The 21,677-nt window shown below is 34.7% G+C and overlaps 1 protein-coding gene across 1 annotated transcript in view; it reads right to left on the reverse strand.

Annotated features, from left to right (window-relative positions):
• The window catches only part of LOC149960541 (uncharacterized), an 80,591-nt gene that overhangs the window by 21,122 nt on the left and 37,792 nt on the right, over positions 1-21,677 (reverse strand). The window contains exons 10-20 of the mRNA XM_090174792.1: positions 18,965-19,071; positions 16,468-16,621; positions 16,338-16,399; positions 13,262-13,395; positions 12,131-12,234; positions 9,488-9,523; positions 9,287-9,414; positions 8,246-8,316; positions 6,683-6,747; positions 6,466-6,613; positions 5,192-5,309 (exon numbers count right to left, since the gene is read on the reverse strand). Of these exons, the coding sequence (XP_090030918.1) occupies positions 5,192-5,309; positions 6,466-6,613; positions 6,683-6,747; positions 8,246-8,316; positions 9,287-9,414; positions 9,488-9,523; positions 12,131-12,234; positions 13,262-13,395; positions 16,338-16,399; positions 16,468-16,621; positions 18,965-19,071 (1,127 nt within the window). The remainder of the gene's footprint in view (positions 1-5,191; positions 5,310-6,465; positions 6,614-6,682; positions 6,748-8,245; positions 8,317-9,286; positions 9,415-9,487; positions 9,524-12,130; positions 12,235-13,261; positions 13,396-16,337; positions 16,400-16,467; positions 16,622-18,964; positions 19,072-21,677) is intronic.

Genomic DNA, 21,677 nt, shown 5'->3' on the forward strand with positions numbered 1-21,677 from the left:
ATGACTAAAATTTGGGTTATAATTTAACAATAAATTTGGTTGTTTTTTTTAACCATTGTTGGGTCAGTATTTAACCAAACAAAATATTGGGTTGTTTTCATTTTCACCCAAAAAGGGTTATTTTAATAACGATATTTTGGGTTAAATTTATAAGTTACCCAAATATGGGTTGAACATTAGCCCAAAATATGGTTAATATATGACTAAAATTTGGGTTATAATTTAACAATAAATTTGGTTGTTTTTTTTTAACCATTGTTGGGTCAGTATTTAACCAAACAAAATATTGGGTGGTTTTCGTTTTCACCCAAAATGGGTTATTTTAATAACGATATTTTGGGTTAAATTTATAAGTTACCCAAATATGGGTTGAACATTAGCCCAAAATATGGTTAATATATGACTAAAATTTGGGTTATAATTTAACAATAAATTTGGTTGTTTTTTTTAACCATTGTTGGGTCAGTATTTAACCAAACAAAATATTGGGTGGTTTTCGTTTTCACCCAAAAAGGGTTATTTTCATAACGCTATTTTGGGTTAAATTTATAAGTTACCCAAATATGGGTTGAACATTAGCCCAAAATATGGTTAATATATGACTAAAATTTGGGTTATAATTTAACAATAAATTTGGTTGTTTTTTTTTAACCATTGTTGGGTCAGTATTTAACCAAACAAAATATTGGGTGGTTTTCGTTTTCACCCAAAATGGGTTATTTTAATAACGATATTTTGGGTTAAATTTATAAGTTACCCAAATATGGGTTGAACATTAGCCCAAAATATGGTTAATATATGACTAAAATTTGGGTTATAATTTAACAATAAATTTGGTTGTTTTTTTTTAACCATTGTTGGGTCAGTATTTAACCAAACAAAATATTGGGTGGTTTTCGTTTTCACCCAAAATGGGTTATTTTAATAACGATATTTTGGGTTAAATTTATAAGTTACCCAAATATGGGTTGAACATTAGCCCAAAATATGGTTAATATATGACTAAAATTTGGGTTATAATTTAACAATAAATTTGGTTGTTTTTTTTAACCATTGTTGGGTCAGTATTTAACCAAACAAAATATTGGGTGGTTTTCGTTTTCACCCAAAATGGGTTATTTTAATAACGATATTTTGGGTTAAATTTATAAGTTACCCAAATATGGGTTGAACATTAGCCCAAAATATGGTTAATATATGACTAAAATTTGGGTTATAATTTAACAATAAATTTGGTTGTTTTTTTTAACCATTGTTGGGTCAGTATTTAACCAAACAAAATATTGGGTGGTTTTCGTTTTCACCCAAAATGGGTTATTTTAATAACGATATTTTGGGTTAAATTTATAAGTTACCCAAATATGGGTTGAACATTAGCCCAAAATATGGTTAATATATGACTAAAATTTGGGTTATAATTTAACAATAAATTTGGTTGTTTTTTTTAACCATTGTTGGGTCAGTATTTAACCAAACAAAATATTGGGTGGTTTTCGTTTTCACCCAAAATGGGTTATTTTAATAACGATATTTTGGGTTAAATTTATAATTTACCCAAATATGGGTTGAACATTAGCCCAAAATATGGTTAATATATGACTAAAATTTGGGTTATAATTTAACAATAAATTTGGTTGTTTTTTTTAACCATTGTTGGGTCAGTATTTAACCAAACAAAATATTGGGTTGTTTTCATTTTCACCCAAAAAGGGTTATTTTAATAACGATATTTTGGGTTAAATTTATAAGTTACCCAAATATGGGTTGAACATTAGCCCAAAATATGGTTAATATATGACTAAAATTTGGGTTATAATTTAACAATAAATTTGGTTGTTTTTTTTTAACCATTGTTGGGTCAGTATTTAACCAAACAAAATATTGGGTGGTTTTCGTTTTCACCCAAAATGGGTTATTTTAATAACGATATTTTGGGTTAAATTTATAAGTTACCCAAATATGGGTTGAACATTAGCCCAAAATATGGTTAATATATGACTAAAATTTGGGTTATAATTTAACAATAAATTTGGTTGTTTTTTTTTAACCATTGTTGGGTCAGTATTTAACCAAACAAAATATTGGGTGGTTTTCGTTTTCACCCAAAATGGGTTATTTTAATAACGATATTTTGGGTTAAATTTATAAGTTACCCAAATATGGGTTGAACATTAGCCCAAAATATGGTTAATATATGACTAAAATTTGGGTTATAATTTAACAATAAATTTGGTTGTTTTTTTTAACCATTGTTGGGTCAGTATTTAACCAAACAAAATATTGGGTGGTTTTCGTTTTCACCCAAAATGGGTTATTTTAATAACGATATTTTGGGTTAAATTTATAAGTTACCCAAATATGGGTTGATTATTAGCCCAAAATATGGTTAATATATGACTAAAATTTGGGTTATAATTTAACAATAAATTTGGTTTTTTTTTTTAACCATTGTTGGGTCAGTATTTAACCAAACAAAATATTGGGTGGTTTTCGTTTTCACCCAAAAAGGGTTATTTTCATAACGCTATTTTGGGTTAAATTTATAAGTTACCCAAATATGGGTTGAACATTAGCCCAAAATATGGTTAATATATGACTAAAATTTGGGTTATAATTTAACAATAAATTTGGTTTTTTTTTTTTAACCATTGTTGGGTCAGTATTTAACCAAACAAAATATTGGGTGGTTTTCATTTTCACCCAAAAAGGGTTATTTTCATAACGCTATTTTGGGTTAAATTTATAAGTTACCCAAATATGGGTTGAACATTAGCCCAAAATATGGTTAATATATGACTAAAATTTGGGTTATAATTTAACAATAAATTTGGTTGTTTTTTTTTTAACCATTGTTGGGTCAGTATTTAACCAAACAAAATATTGGGTGGTTTTCGTTTTCACCCAAAATGGGTTATTTTAATAACGATATTTTGGGTTAAATTTATAAGTTACCCAAATATGGGTTGAACATTAGCCCAAAATATGGTTAATATATGACTAAAATTTGGGTTATAATTTAACAATAAATTTGGTTGTTTTTTTTAACCATTGTTGGGTCAGTATTTAACCAAACAAAATATTGGGTGGTTTTCGTTTTCACCCAAAAAGGGTTATTTTCATAACGCTATTTTGGGTTAAATTTATAAGTTACCCAAATATGGGTTGAACATTAGCCCAAAATATGGTTAATATATGACTAAAATTTGGGTTATAATTTAACAATAAATTTGGTTGTTTTTTTTTTAATTATTGTTGGGTCAGTATTTAACCAAACAAAATATTGGGTGGTTTTCATTTTCACCCAAAAAGGGTTATTTTCATAACGCTATTTTGGGTTAAATTTATAAGTTACCCAAATATGGGTTGAACATTAGCCCAAAATATGGTTAATATATGACTAAAATTTGGGTTATAATTTAACAATAAATTTGGTTGTTTTTTTTTAACCATTGTTGGGTCAGTATTTAACCAAACAAAATATTGGGTGGTTTTCATTTTCACCCAAAAAGGGTTATTTTCATAACGCTATTTTGGGTTAAATTTATAAGTTACCCAAATATGGGTTGAACATTAGCCCAAAATATGGTTAATATATGACTAAAATTTGGGTTATAATTTAACAATAAATTTGGTTGTTTTTTTTTAACCATTGTTGGGTCAGTATTTAACCAAACAAAATATTGGGTGGTTTTCATTTTCACCCAAAAAGGGTTATTTTCATAACGCTATTTTGGGTTAAATTTATAAGTTACCCAAATATGGGTTGAACATTAGCCCAAAATATGGTTAATATATGACTAAAATTTGGGTTATAATTTAACAATAAATTTGGTTGTTTTTTTTTAACCATTGTTGGGTCAGTATTTAACCAAACAAAATATTGGGTGGTTTTCATTTTCACCCAAAAAGGGTTATTTTCATAACGCTATTTTGGGTTAAATTTATAAGTTACCCAAATATGGGTTGAACATTAGCCCAAAATATGGTTAATATATGACTAAAATTTGGGTTATAATTTAACAATAAATTTGGTTGTTTTTTTTAACCATTGTTGGGTCAGTATTTAACCAAACAAAATATTGGGTGGTTTTCATTTTCACCCAAAAAGGGTTATTTTCATAACGCTATTTTGGGTTAAATTTATAAGTTACCCAAATATGGTTTGAACATTAGCCCAAAATATGGTTAATATATGACTAAAATTTGGGTTATAATTTAACAATAAATTTGGTTGTTTTTTTTTAACCATTGTTGGGTCAGTATTTAACCAAACAAAATATTGGGTGGTTTTCGTTTTCACCCAAAATGGGTTATTTTAATAACGATATTTTGGGTTAAATTTATAAGTTACCCAAATATGGGTTGAACATTAGCCCAAAATATGGTTAATATATGACTAAATTTTGGGTTATAAATTAACAATTAATTTGCTTAATAAATTTGATCACACTGGAAAGAATATCGTAGGGCCTTGGCAATTTGCAATAAATTTAAACAAGGGAACTCATTACGTTTTTCCGCTGAAATATCAATTCAACATAAAAAAATAAATTTAAAATGTTGGAAAAATTTAAATTTAAAATGTTACCTTTAGAATTAGAAATTAAAAATCCTTTCAAACCCTCATGGAAACGATGCAAGAATGCTGCAAAATTTTTAATTTCCAATCTTCCAAAGACTACAAGTTCGATGGACACATTTTCGATGCTCATATCGTCTTTGGCGCGTGGAAACTTTAAATTTGATAGTATGACCCAATTTTGGGTTGCTATTATATTATCTTAAAAACAACCTAATTTTGTTTAACACAAATTTTGCGTTTCAAGATTTTCAACTACATTTGGGTTATTTTTGACTCAAACAGTAGTTAAAAATGAAATAACCAAAATCATTTAACCCAACGTTTTTAAGAGTGTAGTGGCCAAGATCACTTAGATTCTGTTAAACTCACTGCTCGCAAACTTGAAAAAATTACTGTCCCTACAATTACTACCACCAATTTCGAAAATACTTCTAGATAGACAATGTATAATTAAGTAACACAGAGTCATTGGAACAATTCCTCCCGAATTTCAACTAACTCCTCCCCTTCCATACTTTGTGATAGAAGATACGACCAATCAAAGTTTAGAATCGAGCCCAGTTTCCGAAATCGCAACGATTCTGCGACACTTTAAGAGACGCATATTACCTGACATGACTATCTGGAAATTTTTCTTTCCAATTTGTGATGTAATTTCTCCAGTTAACCCTTCTTCGCCTCTTTCAATAACAATTGTGTCCGGTTCAGCACTGGCCGATACCACGCTCTACGAGACAACAAAATACAATTTTATACACCAATTACCAACCTCCTACAGTACAATTTTCCAAGAAATCTTTCAGAAGCCACAGTAATTTATTTAAAAGGGAAATAAATTTGTGTTCCTCAAGGTTATCTAATTTGAATCAGCGATATAAATCAAATGAATTTTTCAAACAAAATCATTCACTCTTAATCACTTTCTATGAAATAATTTATGTCGGAATTCCAATCTAAATTTCAAGTACCTCTTCCATGTAATTAAGAAGATGAATTTAAGTTTAGATAACGGTTCACTTAAATTACTAATCATTTTGTCGAGAAAAGATACATCAAATGTTTAAAAATCAATAAATTTGATTTTATGAAAACAGCAACCACCTAAATATTAAACCTAAAGTAAATAGGGGGAGAAAGTCTGGCACTTGGGTTCAACCACCCGACGTCTTATTTGAGGGTTAAAATTTTGGGCTCTCGGAAATGACCTCTCCCTCGCCTCTTTACAGGGACACAAATGTATCGGTTGTACTCCGCCACGATGAAAAATAGTTCTCTATAAAATACGTGAATATTAAACTTTTTCTATCTATAATTTGGTTAATTTAGTTCCTAAATAAAGTAGATATATGATAGAAACTAAAATGCGACATTTTAAAAATAATAACATGACTTCTGAAAATAAATAAACCGTAACTAGAATAACGCTCACTAAAATCGTGGAGAGCGTGGCGCCATCTAAGAGCAGAGATCGGGACTAATTGGTAAATATACGCTGTTAAGGCCTAACAATTTGCAAGTTTAACTGAAATAATAGCTATAGCTACGAGCTTTTTTTTGTTTATTTAACAATTGATATAGTAATTATTAATTAAAATCAGCCGTTATCGAAGGAAATAATGGTCAGCATTTTACAGAGAGACTATTTGAAATCGCGAGGCGGTGACATGGTTGCCAGGGAATAAAATTAAAAAATTTCATCTTGAGCGCGGACCGGAATACCACGAATGCACTTCTTCGCACGCAATGTGCTATCCTTATTGGTTTGAAATATCACGTGATCATTAGCTCTTTAAAAAGGGTGTCAAGCATGGGGGAAGGTAAACTCTGAAGGCATGAATAGACTTTCTCCCCCTATTTACTTTTGATTAAACTCATACACGTACTTCCCCAATTCCGTAGTTTGCGGTGATGGTGAGGTTCTGTGGGTTTCCGGAAACCGGATCGCAGGTGAACATAACTCCGGCGACATCTGCTGGCACCATCTCTTGCACCACTACGGCCATCGGAGAGTTTATGCACTGGCCATTTTGCCTACAGAAACGACTCGTTAGCATTTTTATTTCGGGGAAATGATACATATAACTTAAAAAAGCAGTATACCTTTTATATTCCACGGCAATGAAAGAAAACTGTGAAGCCCAACATTTCATTACACACTTGCTAATCTAAAATAAATAGTGTTTAATTAAAAATGTTATAATATACGTTTTAGGAAATAAACCAAAACTACTGTTTTGAATAAAGAGAACGGTAAAACGTTTAATTGGCGACGATTAGCCTTTTTAGTTTACATAAATCCACCTAGCGGGCAACGCGAGTAGATCATTAATTGCTGAATTGGCATCTTCTAAGCAGACGATTTGCTGTTATCAAGTGCTGGTACCAAAACCGGCGCGGCTATCGGCGATGTATATCGCACACTATGCGAGTAAAATATGAGGCTGATACCGGCGATCACGCGCTCGGACGAAATCCGTCACCCGTACCCAACTAGCCTCAACTTTTTGTCGCTCCTCTCGGAGAACCGCTCTGACGTCACGGCATTCCTTATCTCTTCAACCAATTGGGAGCCAGATAATATTGAATAACCTTTGAAACACTGGCGTGTTGGGATATTTCTTTCTTTCGAAAGGGTTTATTTGTTATCCGTATTCAATCAGTAAAAACATGGCAGAAAATGATATAATGTCCATTTTATTAGAAAACGGTAGGGATGTGACAGATTCGACGTAATATTCTTATATCCATAACAAATAATTCAGTATTTTTTCTTACCTTAGTAACTTATAAAACAGTTATACGTCTAGAAAATCAAATTAAAACGTAATATCTACAATACGAAAAGATAAAAATTGTAATACTAGAAACCAAAACAAACGGATGCGCGCGCTCTCCCGGTCTCATGTATTTTGTAGCAGTGCTTCCTCCTAGTGTGCGACTGCACGAAACAATTCACTGGTATCGACAGCAAAATTCCCCGACGCCGATAACAAAAACATTTTCCCCCCAAAAGAAGTTTTGATGCCAGTACCAATTTCAAGATTTTTTTCTATAGTGTGCGACAGCCTTTAGCAATCGAATATCCCGCTGTTTGTGAGCTATTTGTTCCGTTAAACAAATAATTATACGTGTTCTGTTTTCTGATTTATAAAGCTCAATTTTTCATTTAATGTTTCGTACTTTAGATCTAAACGCTACCTTAGTTCCAAAATCAGGTACCTAAAAAACTCAATTTGAACAAAACCACCACCTTTAAAAGTCGCTAGATGACTTGGACCTAAGGTGGTGCCTTGGGTATTAGCCTAGCTGATTATTATTATTATTATTTATATTTAAAAAAAAAGTATTACGTAATGCGTTTAAATATGGTAAAAATAGATAAAGTTACAAACTATACAGGCACTATTTTTTATATTTTCAGTAGAATCTAAGGTTTCTGTGCTCCGTCTCAAAATGTATTTATTATTATAATGACTATGTTCAGATGATCGGGGCTGGCTTGATTTTTGACGGCGGAAAGAGCTTACTTTTCGAATTCGAGCGGGATTGTTAGCCACTGTAAAAATCCTCTCAACATAATTACATTCTTTGCCCAATCTTATTGATTTACCTGGGTTTGGAACTATGGTAACACGTTGTAATCGTAGTATTTTGCTGACTTACTTCATTGAAGCCTGTTACTCCCAGGTAAGTTGTCATTTGTCCAGCAGCCGATAACTCTTCGGAATCTTCACCTGTGTTAAAAGGTTTTGTACTTTTTAAAATATTATTAACGTGTTTTACTATTAAATTACATGGGTAATTAAAGGGAATATAACCTGAAGTATTTGCTGGGGAACACCAACGTTTGCAGCTTCGACTGCTCTTGCCTTTGGCTTTAGAAATGTTTTGTATCACTGTACAGGGAACTTGTTGAGGTTAACGTTAATAGTTAGACAAGTGTAGGGAGCTGTAGTTGACTCGCGTGGCTTTCAGGGCTTTCCACCACCCTCCAACGCATTGTAACCCGGCCAACTGTTAAAAGGCATTAAAAGTCGCTAGATGATTTGGGCCTAAGGTGGTGCCTTGGGTATTAGCCTAGCTGATTATTATTATTATTATTATTTGAAAAATTGAAGGGGTCTCCCATAAATATTGTTTTCCAGGTTATATTCCCTTTAATAGCTGATTTTATCAAATAAAAAGTCTTGCCCAACTGGTTAAAATGTACGTTTATTCAAATACTCTTCAAATGAGGTATTTGCAAGCGCGTTACAAAAAGCTATATTCCTCCGGCGACTGTAGCGCGCGCTCGTAGGCTTGTCAAAGTAAGAGACTGTGACGTAAGAGCCACATTAAAACAAGAAGGCCACGTTACTTTATAAAAATAACTATTAACTGTCTCTTAATTGTTATTTTTATGAATTCAGCTACGCTTTTCGAACTGGTTTGATATGTTGCTCTTACGTCACGATGTCATAGCTTTACTAGAATTATTTTGACACGCGCGGTTTATACGCGCACCAAAGTTAAAGTTGTGACGTAGTAGCTACATTCAAACCAGAAGGCCACGTTAATTTATAAAAACACCTACTGAAAAAATTCAGAAAACCTTTAGCTTTTGCCATTTTCTTTTTTTGGTAATTTGTATTCGCGGAACAAACCATACAGATAACGGTGACGAAATTATACATTGAAACTTATTGGCCAGATTTGAATAATTACCAGAAGCGGATGATCGAATTGCAAACTTCTTCGATTGAAAATTTCCGTCGAATTCTACGTCCATCTTCCGTTTCAGGTTTTCTTTAATGGCATCTAGAAGTTCCACGGCTTCTATCTTTTCTACTGTTCTACATTATCGAAAAATATCTTGTATAATTACTTAAATATTGTCTGTAAATCGTGAAATGATAAACGAGTTACTTAGCGGCGATGTTTTTCAGATTTTTCAAATCATTGCTGAAACATAAAAGAAATAATTTCATTATCTATAGTAAATAATATCAGGAATCCATACCTCTACTTGGAATGCTAATAATGCCGTATCGCGAATAGTAAGATAATAATAATAATCATCATCATCTAGGCTAATACCCAAGGCACCACCATAGGCATAAGTCATCAAGTGACTTTTAAAGCCATTTTTTCAGGTGGCCGGGTTACAATGCGTAGGAGGGTAATGACGCCAAAAAAAAATGTGCCGCGATAAGCATATCAAGTAGATGTATGGATTCCTGATAATATATATGTACATTAAAAATTGTAATAAGGAAGCGATCCGCCAGCACCATCATCTAATTATCTCCCTTCACTAGAGGAATACGTTACGGGCGTGCAATATTATCTTTTTATAAGCCATGCTGAAGTCTAAAACCTTATCCTTTCATTAATTAGAAGACGATAATATTTTGGGAGAAGCAACAAATGTCGTGGTCTCGAGCGATAATTTTGTACGTTCTTTCACGCTTTCTTTTGTTCCGCTTAAAAATGAAATTAGGGTTAATTTTTATGTTTTCGTCCTCACTATTGGGTGGTGGTTCGAAGCGTCTTAGGAAACTTAGGCATACTTCATTACTAAGTCCCCCCTTCAAACGGCCGCCATGACGTTAATTTCGCGTCACAGACCACGAGCCCAAACAACACACGATCCTACGAAATAATCACGTGACCGCCATAAGTGTCTTAATGTCATGGCCAGCCTATTCGAGTTACCGCAGGCCCGTACATGGGGGCGGGGCGCCAGGGGATGCTTAGCGCCCCCAAACGAGTACTTGAGCATCCCCACTCCGACCGACCCAAAAAAATCGATTGCTCAATTACCGAAAGATATGATCTAAAATATTTGTATATTAATCAAAAAGGAAAATTACTTTTACTAGCGAGCTAGTATCAGTAGATATTTGAAACCATTTTACTTTAGTTTTTGAAAATTGCTTTCGCGCCTCTCATTGGATCAGAATAACACAATAAACCAAATGTTGGTATATTTACTAATTTCATAGGTGGGGAGATAAAAATGGCCCAAGGCATTGGCACCCCCAAAAATAATTTGGGCGCCCCCGAGTTTTGGCGGCTGTGTAGGGGCCTGAGTTACCATTGCAACGAACACAAACTGCAACCGCGAGCAATCTAAGAATGTATTCAATATCTTTAAAAATTCGAATCCGATTTGCCAAATGGAACTAGATTTGGTTTCGTAGCGTGAATCCGCGTTGAGCAAGGATAGGCACGATATAATTTATTCATTTTATCGTGACGTCATTTTGTAGGGGGTTTCATATTTCCGGTTTTACTTCCGCCCGAATGGTGCTAGCGCATTATTATTCGCAGCATATTATTTCAGTGAAGGTATTCTTTCTAAAAAGTCCTCACTCGGTTCTCTACCTAAAATATAAACAAAATGGCTGGCAAAAGAAAACGGCCAGAAACTTTTGATTGGGACTGTGTACGTTTTAGACAACCAACATTTGATGTATTAAGGGCAAGAGCATACTGGCAGACCGTAGCGGGGATCGGGGAAACGCTATAAATAGTCTCAACATAGTTATACTTAGGGATAATGACTGTGTCGAGACGATCCCTGGGCACCATGGCCTAGTTTTTCTAACTGCAAAAAAGTCTTAGGGAACCAGTGATGGGCATTTTTAAAAATTTTGTAATAACTCTCACTCCACCTCATTCACGTTTCTAAAATTTTAAACTGAAACTCATCTCCTCTAACCACCGTAAAATAACTTTTTAGCTCATCTCATCTCACTGAATTTGGATAATTCATCTAACCAAGCACACACTCCCGCTAGTTTTGTTGAAAAATCTTATCTCATCTCAGATCTTTTTCCATTTATGGAAGTCATAAAATATCTCCTTTCAATCTCCTCTCTCCGAAATGCATACTTTGTGAAACTCCTCTCACGCTCCTCTCCATTTGAAGTTTTGCGCATCCCACCTCCTCTCAGATTCTCAAACTGTTCTCACAGGGATATAACATATAACGACCATCACTGTCCGGTGGCCACATTAGATTTACTGTATTTAACTTTTTTATAGCCTTCTAACGTCAGCATATTGTGTTATTGTACGTTTAGGTTTTGTTATTGGTCAAAGTTACATAATTATTTCCAAGAAGGTCATGTTTTTATATTTCCTTTTTTCGGTTTTCTTACATCTAAACTCAAATTCACCTCATCTCACCACCGCAAACTAATTTTTTAGCTGATCTCCTCTCATCGCATTTCACTAATTAAATTAACCTCGCTCACACTCCAAATACATTCTTTGAAAATTCTTATTTACACTCACTCTCCTCTTCCTTAAATTCATAGCTTGGAAACTCATCTCACGCTCCTTTTCATTCGAAGCTTAGAGCATCTCACCTCCTCTCAATTGCTCTTACTGATCTCACGATGAGAGGAGAGTGCCCATCACTGTAGGGAACCAATGATATACGGGTCGATTTGATGGACGGATAAGGGTAGAAACGATAAAAATGGTCATTCTCTTTAGGTAGCCAATGTTTCCATTTTTATAGATTACAGCACCCAAATGCGACCAAACATTAAAAAGTACCTGGCTGTATGTTCAATGTCCGTGATAAACTTTCCAATATTTGTCTGTTTAAGGAGGAATTCATAGGCATTCGCCGTCACAACAACTCCTTTTGGAACTTTGAACTAGGAAAATAAAATGAAGGGATAGACATTTAAAATCGGCATGCCTCTAACAATTTTAAGAAACAGTTCCACGGTAAATTTATTTACGTTAAAAATTTCATTAAAATCAGTGAACCATTACTATTCCTACGACGATGAGAAATATTTTGCCATTTGAGTCATTGGTAAAGAAGCTATATTATCGGTAAAGCTCCCTTCGCTTCAATGAGACGCGAAAAACAGTTCATAATTAATAATATGTCTTATTCAATAAGAATATTTACACGTCCCTGAAGCTCATCGAGAAGGAGCTCCAATTTCACGCTCGAGCGCACTAAGTAAATTCCGCTTCCGTTTCAAGAATTTTAATTTTTTTTTAATAAATCTGTAGCCACATAATCGTTTGAATTTTGAAGATTTGATTACATAATCACGTGTTTTGGAAAGCGGAAATGTGTATCCGAGTCACGTGATGGAAGAGAAGGAGCTACCTGAAATTAGAACAGAATTTTCAAACGATTCTGTAGCCCCTTAAAAAGGATGGAACCGAGTCTTGGCCTCGGCCTCGGTATCAAGCGGAACATTTTTAAACCCTCGGCCTTGGTGCGAGGGAATTCTTGGACTTATGTTCGATCTTTTTAAGGCCCACGGACAAACCTAGCCTAGGCCTCGGCCTAGACTCGGCTATTTAGAAAACCCCTCGACCTCGGTATCGAGCCGAACATTTTTAAACCCTCGGCCTTGGCTTCCGCACGAGGAAGTTTTTGGACCCTTGTTCGATCCTTGCCCTTTAAGAACAATATTTCCACACTGGTCAGTAGCAGAATCAGGTTTTGAGGTTTTTAACCGAATTGTTGCCACAGGATTAAAAAACTCCGCAACGCAAAAATTCATTAAGTTTAATACATTTTTTTTCGTCTACGAATGCAGATACAATTTACGTCGTTGTAAAAACTTGAGAAAAAGAAATTACGTATAATAGATGAGGCGAACCGTATTACTGAAGTGGTGTATGGATGTTCGTTTTAGTATGGTTTCTTTCACTCACTTCTAACTTTGATGGCATTATTTTCGAGAAATTGGTAAGTTGTGTCAATGAAGATCCTTTCCCTCCAGAGAGATCACTCGAAATCGAAAATTTATCGCTCAGACTGAGAACCATTTCTTTCGTCTGAGCATCACCTGAAATAAATAGTGTACACTTTATTACTTATTTAAAGGAGCTACAACAAATTAGTTGAAATTGCAAATAACTTGTAATTTGCAGCTAGGACCAACAAACACAGCACCCCACACAAGGAGATCGCAACTAGTCAAAAGACGTGCATTTTCTTGTGTACATTTTTCATTGGTTAGACGCTTTAGCGGCTGCCGCCGTTGGAAGGGGAAAATTCGGAAACTGTCTTCCCCCTTTCCGTAAAACGCTCATCGTACAGGTTCGTCCAATTAAATTTGTACACAACACTGCGTTAGCCTGTTTAAAGGCTAGCTGCGTTCTCCTGGTTTTTGTTGCTAATAGCTCGTAGTAACTTAAAAGAGGTTTTTCAGGGTTATCGCAATACTTTCAGATTAAATTCCTTCTTTTTTCCTGTTTCTCTGACCATTTTTAGATATATTCTCTAAACATTTTTAATAGAGATTTTACTTAACCTTTTTAGAGATTTTTAACTTTATATTTGGGTACTTTCAGAAGTTAATAAGTTTACCTCAGCTTATAATTTAGTATGATAAAATACGCGAAAAAGTAGATTAGTCCATAATTAAAAGGGATAAAGCTTGTTTTCCACTGGCGCGCGCAACGACGCGTTTCTCAGCTTTGAAACGTTCAAACGTTTTTACGCGCGTAAAGAAAATAACATTATGACGCACGCTAGTGGAAAACAAGCTTAATATATCTAAATCCTAAACAAATTTGAAGAAATTAAAAAAAACTTACTAATAACTCGTACCGATAGGTCTTCGAGCGAATCTCGGATCAAATAGATCTTCGAGTAATAAACTACATAAAAACTAAATAAAATAGCCAGAAATTCCAACGGTAGACCGGTTTCGTTCTATTTGGAACTCATCAGTACCGTGCGGGAAATCTGGCTGGCGACTGTTATATCGAAAAGAGAAACTAAGCCTAAACATTAAAAATTTCAAAACGCGTTGCATAGCAACGGAAAGCCGAAAAGGGGGGGGGGGGTGTGGTGGAGAATAGTATATACTATATATTATAACTTAACTTATAATTTAGTATATTGCCGCGTTGAAATTGTGAAGTTTAAAAGGACGTTGAAGAAACTTTAAAATAATTACACATTTAAAAAAATTCTTGTTAAACGATCACTTGGGCCAAATAAAATTAAATTTTATTGCTACTTAAATATAATTTAAACACGTAGAAGTAAGTTGCCTCATTTTAAAAATAAAGGATGGATGGTTGTTGAGAGCAAAGATAAAAATACTATCAACATAGTCAAAACGTTTCGTACGAAAAGTGTTAACAAGATTCGCTGACAGCCTTCCACTCTATGTGAGTGGGTTACTCTATGCTCGTACCCTAGATTCGAAATATCTGCCCCACGCATAGTCAATACCGTTTACCCACTTCCAGCTGGAACCCCGAAAAAATTAGCTCCATAGTTACCATGGTAACCAACTATAGATAATATCACGGTCAACTTTGATGACGCGCTGTGATACGACAATACAGCAACCGATGGAGGCCGATTTTTCGGAGGTCGCATGCCGGAAGTGGGTAAACGCTTCGATACAAAACCGTCAATCGGAAAGCATTCAGAATTCGAATCTATTGTACGAGGTCTATATTATCTTTGGTTAAAACCATTAGACACAGTTGTAACCGTAATAACGTTTCACTCTCTCGGTTTGACACTGCGATAGAAGATGCACTTCTAAATAAAACGCAAATAGTTAGACTTGAGAAGCGTTGATTTCGATTTACTCTATAGATAGAAAATAACTAAAATGCACTTGAAGGCGCCTATTGCTGGGTGCCTTCCACGTGTGACTAAAAATAACAACGGCGCGCAATTTGCATTACTTACATATCCTCTCGCAATCCAATATACTTTCTCAAGCAACACACTATAGTGTTTAACCTAGTTTTAACCTAACCTAAATTTAATCTAACCTAACTTAAATTTAAATTAACCAAAACAATGCTAAAAACAACTCTTTCCATCGATTCGTGAATTTCATAGACCCAAAGGACATAACCCGAATCAACTAAAATTTGGAACCACTGCCGAAATTCTATTAAGACAGTCCTGGCCACATTGTTCGGAAACCTCTACTCATCGTAGCAAAGAGTAGCAAATGGAAAAACCACTTAAAAGTTACTTCTAACGTCTCAGGCTTTTGCAGGTGAGCAATTGTCTCTTTGGTTTGTGGGTAAAATCGTTGCCTACGTGATTATAAAGGTCCAAGCACGCCAAATTTATCCAATTACTTTCTTGTATTTTTGTACAACAATTCTGGCTACTAGGCTCTCTCGGATCTGAATACCGTTGTCTTGAAAGCCGCACGGTTCAACGTTCAGGACCCACAAGGGTGCATACTATTGTATTCAAACTAATTTCTGATTAAATGTATTTTTTACCTCCTTTAAAGACGTTTAATTCCCAGCATTTAAGAAAAAGAAAGGTAAGGGTAAATATTCCATGAATTTAAATGTTTTGGGTATAAATTGCTGTTTTGTCTCAAAAGCAAAAATAAAGCCTTACTTTTTAAAAACTCCTTATTAGGTTCAGTACAGAAAGTCATCTTTCGTGAATCAAAAGTAACAAACCAATCGTCGCGTCGTTCAAATTTACCACGTGAAGGGGCGTTTATAATAACGTCGGTAAAGGTAAAATTAATTTTACCTTTACCGACGTTATTATAAACGCCCCTTAAATAAATATAATCAGTGACCGCTCAATTGAGCGGTCACTGATTATATTTATTTTCATTTTCATTGGTGGCTATACTCATATTTAGTTTAGCCTTTGCACGAGAGATAGCGCCATGGTAAAGAGTGTTTTTTTAATTAAATTTAGCTTCACAGGAAATGAGATGAGTACATCTATGATGAAATGGAGTTTAACACTTCGATTTAGATAAACAACTGATCTTACTTAAAAGGGATCTCCTAAGTGCTGGTTTCGCAAGCTCAACGACATTCACGTGTTCTCTGTCTCTAATAGTGCCAATGAAAAACTGTTAGTTTCTACGGTTAATTCAATGTCCAGATTGAAGTCCTCTGACCTGCTGTATTCCAATATGAGAGCGTGTCCGTCTTCTTCGTCGTCCAGTCTGATCGACGTGTAAGTTGCTTTGGTAGAACTTTGGACAATGTCTCCGTTGCCGTACAATCTTGAATTACCGCTATTTATCACCGCGAACTTTCTAGTGAACGGCCCTGTTCAAAGGAAATTGTAAAATTGATAATTGGTATAACACCGAGAAGAGTAATTGGGGTTATCATAAAACTTGTTGGTTGTACTTAGATATCAAAAGGGAAATAATATAGTAGTCGATCTGACAGCCCTGTGTGTCTTTACTACTAGTTGTCAAAGCATTAAGATGTAATCGAGCTTTCTTTATTAAATGTTTTCGTTAAATATTTCGTTATTTATTTCAGTTCAGTGTAAGGCTTAGCTTTTACTTTGGTCATAGTAATTATCTGGTAGCGGAGATTTAACATAAAGACAGTTTATAACGAAGCGGTAATAACCCTACTGGGGGCATTGTTTTTCTGCGTTTAATCCAAGTTCTGCGAGTATAACGGTGTTTCCAAAATTTGTTGTTTGTAGTTTTAAGTACAGTAATTTCATTTCAAATCCCCTTTTTCACATTCGGTTAAGTTTGCACTTAGTAATACTACGATATGAGTTTTTCCTTAAAATAAAGTTTACGCAAGTGAATTGTTTCGCAGAATCTTCTTCTAGGGTGGTGCCTTGGATATTAGCTTAGCTGATTATCATTATTATTATTTTGCATAAAGCAGTAGTCCTGTCTCCTGGCAGTAGAAATAGAAGCTTGTGCAAATTTTTAATCCTTAAAAACAATCGCCACGATCTTATCGGCCAAAATGTGATATTAAATAACCGTCTACCGAACGCCCGACAATATATTCCATTTAATCTCAGTATTCTAATTTTTCGCCTTACGAGACAGTCAAAGCACCTAGCGGCGTTTTTCTTCGCAGTAAAATATCCCCAATTGTTTGGTGTAATTTTTGAAGAAACAATAAGGGGCCTGAATGTGATTTACTTCTGACAACACGGATTTTAGATTTCCATTGAAGTAAGATCTTACGTGTATCACATTACATTTGCACCGTGGAAAACCAAATTTCGGGAACATCAATAGAACATTTTTGTTCGAAAAAGTACGAAATAATATTAATTAAATAAAATTTCATTAGCATTATTTAAAATTAACACCAATTAACACCATAAGTGTAAAATAATCCGTCATAAGTATGTCCGTTAACTGAAATAATTACTCGCTTTGTGTTTTATTATTATTATTATTATTATTATTATAATTATTATTATTATTTTTCATTTTTTTTGTTATATTGATTATTTTGTCTTTCTGCACATAGGCAGCCTATGGCTTCGGAGTTGTTGTTGAATACATAAATAAATAAATACATAAATAAATAAACTGGCATCATACCCACATAATAGAAAATTTGCAACTAAATATCAATTTATCATCGTAAGAGCTGAATTTTGAAGTCCACGAAAACTGTGATGGGTCATTTTAGAAATATCTCAGTAAAAACAATTAGTTTTCAGTTACCTAAATACTGTAGTATTGATATTTTTCATAAGAATGAAAAAAATTGATTTATTTCGAAATGCCATTTTTGGAGATAATGCGTTTCTGAAACGTAGGGTAGTAGAGGTTAATGGTAATAGTAAGTGTAGGGAGCTGTTAACTAGCGTCCACCACCCGTGCACCCTCCTACGCACTGTAACCTGACCACCAGATTTAATAACTTTAAAAGTCGCTTAAGGTGGTGCCTTGGGTATTAGCATAATTTTAAACTTATATTATCACTTATACCAGGAAATTAAATAGGTATACACTTTGAATGTCTAAGGGAGATTTTTACGGCCGTGATGAAGCTCGTAGAAACGGTCGTGTCTTAAAGTGGGAAAACCCTAATTCGACGAAAACTCGTCATTAAGCCTAGTCATGGTTATTATATTATTAGTTTACCTGATTATCTCTTTTATAACCATACAAATACTTGAAATTAGGTATCACTACACTTCTTTCGCGAAGAACATTATAATTACTTTAAAATATTAAGTACGATAACAAATTGAGATTTTTAAATCCATTGTTTTATAAACCTATTTTGCGCGGGAAGATCGCCTATTTGTTAACATGACGACGCATTCTTCTCGCGTCAAACCTCGAGCCAATGAATTTGAAATGTCGTGTTACGTCTTAAGCTTGTTTTCCACTAGCGCGCGTCATAATGTTATTTTCTTTACGCGCGTAAAAACGTTTGAACGTTTCAAAGCTGAGAAACGCGTCGTTGCGCGCGCCAGTGGAAAACAAGCATTACACTTGACGTAGTTTAGCCCCGCCTTTTTCTCGACGCGCTTTCGTATCACCGTTCCAATATAACCTTAGACATTCCAAGTGTATACCTCTATAGTTTCCTGCTTATACCCAGTAAATTTCAACGACAATTTTAAGAATCGGAAGTCAAGAGCCTATTGAGAGCTCTATAGTTTACCTCGGGAGACGTAATGGCACTCGTGGCCTTTCTCGTCGACTGAGCTCTTGATGTTTCGAACAGCACCTCCAAGACCGTTCGAAAACATTAAAAATCCATACGTGAACCTGAAAACATTAAACCGTAAAATGAACTTACTAAACTCTAATATATAAGGCTATAAGCCAAGTGATTGACTCCTTAGAATACTGTTTAAAATTGAAGTGCAAGATAGACAGTTAAATTAACACTAATGTAAATATGTAATTTATACGAGGGATCCGACATTCGTACAAATATTTTACACTCAAGAGAAAAATGATTTTAGAAATCTTGAAATCAACTTGAAAATTACGAAATCTGGGAGAAAATAACCACAAATCAACACAGAAATCGTGCTCTGAAATCTCAAAATCAGTTTGTGATTTCTGAAATAACTTTGAGATTAAAGGGAATATAACCTCTGGTATTTCTGTCGCCCTCCGAGGGTTCCAATATTGTCCGCTGCCTCCCATGGCTTATCACACTAGCGGCGCTGAAAATCGCTGATTGTGAAGGGAATAAAGGAAATTGATGGGGTCTTCCATAAAGAACGTGTTGGAGGTTCTATTCCCTTTAAAGATTTCAAATGTAGGACCCCTCGAGTTTATATTTAGGAATAGGGTTGTGAATTTTTCGGAAAAATAAAATGCGGAAACTTTTCCAGTGAGATACCGCAACGATTTAATCCACCTTATTCCCTATCGGCGGAAGTTAGGCTTGGCGCGAGATGACGGAGAATAGTAAAGGGAAAAAACGGATCTGCCGTCTGCTATAACTGAGGAAAACTAAACACAAACACAGAACGTAGAATTTTCTCCCACAACCTACAATATAAAAGTTAATACGGAGTTTTATTTATTTGCACTTTTAGAAGGTTGATTTTTATATAATTTTCCAAGTACCATAATAACAACAGTAAATAGGGGGAGAAAGTCTATTCATGCCTTCAGATTTTACCTTCCACCATGCTTGACACCCTTTTTAAAGAGCTAGTGATCACGTGATATTTCTAATCAATAAGGATAGCACATTACGCGCGAAGTAGTGCATTTGTGGTATTCCGATCAGCACTCAAGATGAAAATTTTGAATTTTATTCCCTGGCAACCATGTTACCGCCTCGCGATTTCAAATAGTCTCTCTGTCAAATGCTGACAATTATTTCCTTCGATTACGGTTGATTTTAATTAATAATTACTATATCAATTGTAAAATAAACAAAAAAAGCTCGTAGCTATAGCTATTATTTCAGTTAAACTTGCAAATTGTTAGGCCTTAACATCCTAGATTTACCAATTAGTCCCGATCTCTGCTCTAAGATGGCGCCACGCTCTCCACGATTTCAGTGAGCGTTATTCTAGTTACGGTTTATTTCTTTTCAAAAGCCGTGTTATTATTTTTAAAATGTCACATTTTAGTTTCTATCATATATTTACTTTATTAACCAAATTATCGAAAGCAAAAGTTTAATATTCACGTATTTTATAGAGAACTATTTTTCATCGTGGCGGAGAACAACCAATACCTTTGTGTCCCTGTAAAGAGGCGAGGGGGAAGTCATTTCGGAATCCCAAACATTTTACACCTCAAATAAGACGTCGTGCGGTTGGACCCAAGTGCCAGACTTTCTCCCCCTATTTACTTTTGATAATAATGAATGTTTTTTCCCTCTGCTTTTAAACACTTGGGTCAAAACCAAAGACTATATAACGCTTCGCTTACTAGACAGGCGTGTTCTATGGCTCAACTTGCATACCGATTGTGGCTCCATCTCGACGCTGGCCCAAAATTTCCCCTAGCTTGAGCTGTGTTACTAGTGGCGCCTCTAGCCGCGGGTATAAATATTACCCCAGCTTTTACAGTGCTACAGAGGTATTAACAGGTTTTTCCTAGGAACACGCCTGTCTAGTAAGCGAAGCGTTATATAGTCTTTGGTCAAAACTGTCTCATTAAGCCTTGGTTTGAAGCCATGTAACTGTTGGATAGATATTTCAAAGTAATTATAGACTAGAGAAATGACGGTTATTAGTTATTTTTGCTATTTGAAGGTTTATTATTATTTTTTTAAAAACCTCTAGCACTTGACAATTACTTTTCTCTTGAAAATAACATAATATATTGAAAACATGCGATATTAAACCAGTTTCCCGAATTTCCGGAGCTATAGCAGACGACAGAAGCTTTTTTCCCGTTACTCTCCCCCATCGTCTCGCGATAAGCCTAACTTCCGCCGATTGGAATTGAGGTGCATTGACTTTAAAGGGAGGAGCCTTCTGGCAGACCGTGGGAGCAGCGCGAAAATCGTCTATTCTCCTTAAAGGGGCTCCAAAGTTCGCTGGCAAATAAAAGAAAATTGAGCATGCTTTTCATTCCCCCCAACCCCTCACTCGGCCTTGGCAGAGGCGGGCAGAGTCAACCGTAAATTTCGCACTTTTCGGACTTTATACACATTTTGCCACCGAACTTTGGAGCCTCTTTAAGTATGAATATACATATATTCTTACTAATATCATTTATAACACTACCCCAAATAAGTATTTCATAAGTTAAAAGGAACCACCTATGGACTGAATTGCAAAGGATGATAAAATTAGCGAATAAGTAGATCTACTTATTCGCTAATATTATCAAGTATGTCATAAATCTATTTTCTTTAATGAATCCTAATTGCACAATTGATGTGTTGTTTATTA

The sequence above is a fragment of the Leiobunum rupestre genome, chromosome 1 (genome assembly GCF_980474605.1).
Source record: "Leiobunum rupestre chromosome 1, qqLeiRupe1.1.hap1, whole genome shotgun sequence".
NCBI lineage: Eukaryota > Metazoa > Arthropoda > Arachnida > Opiliones > Sclerosomatidae > Leiobunum > Leiobunum rupestre.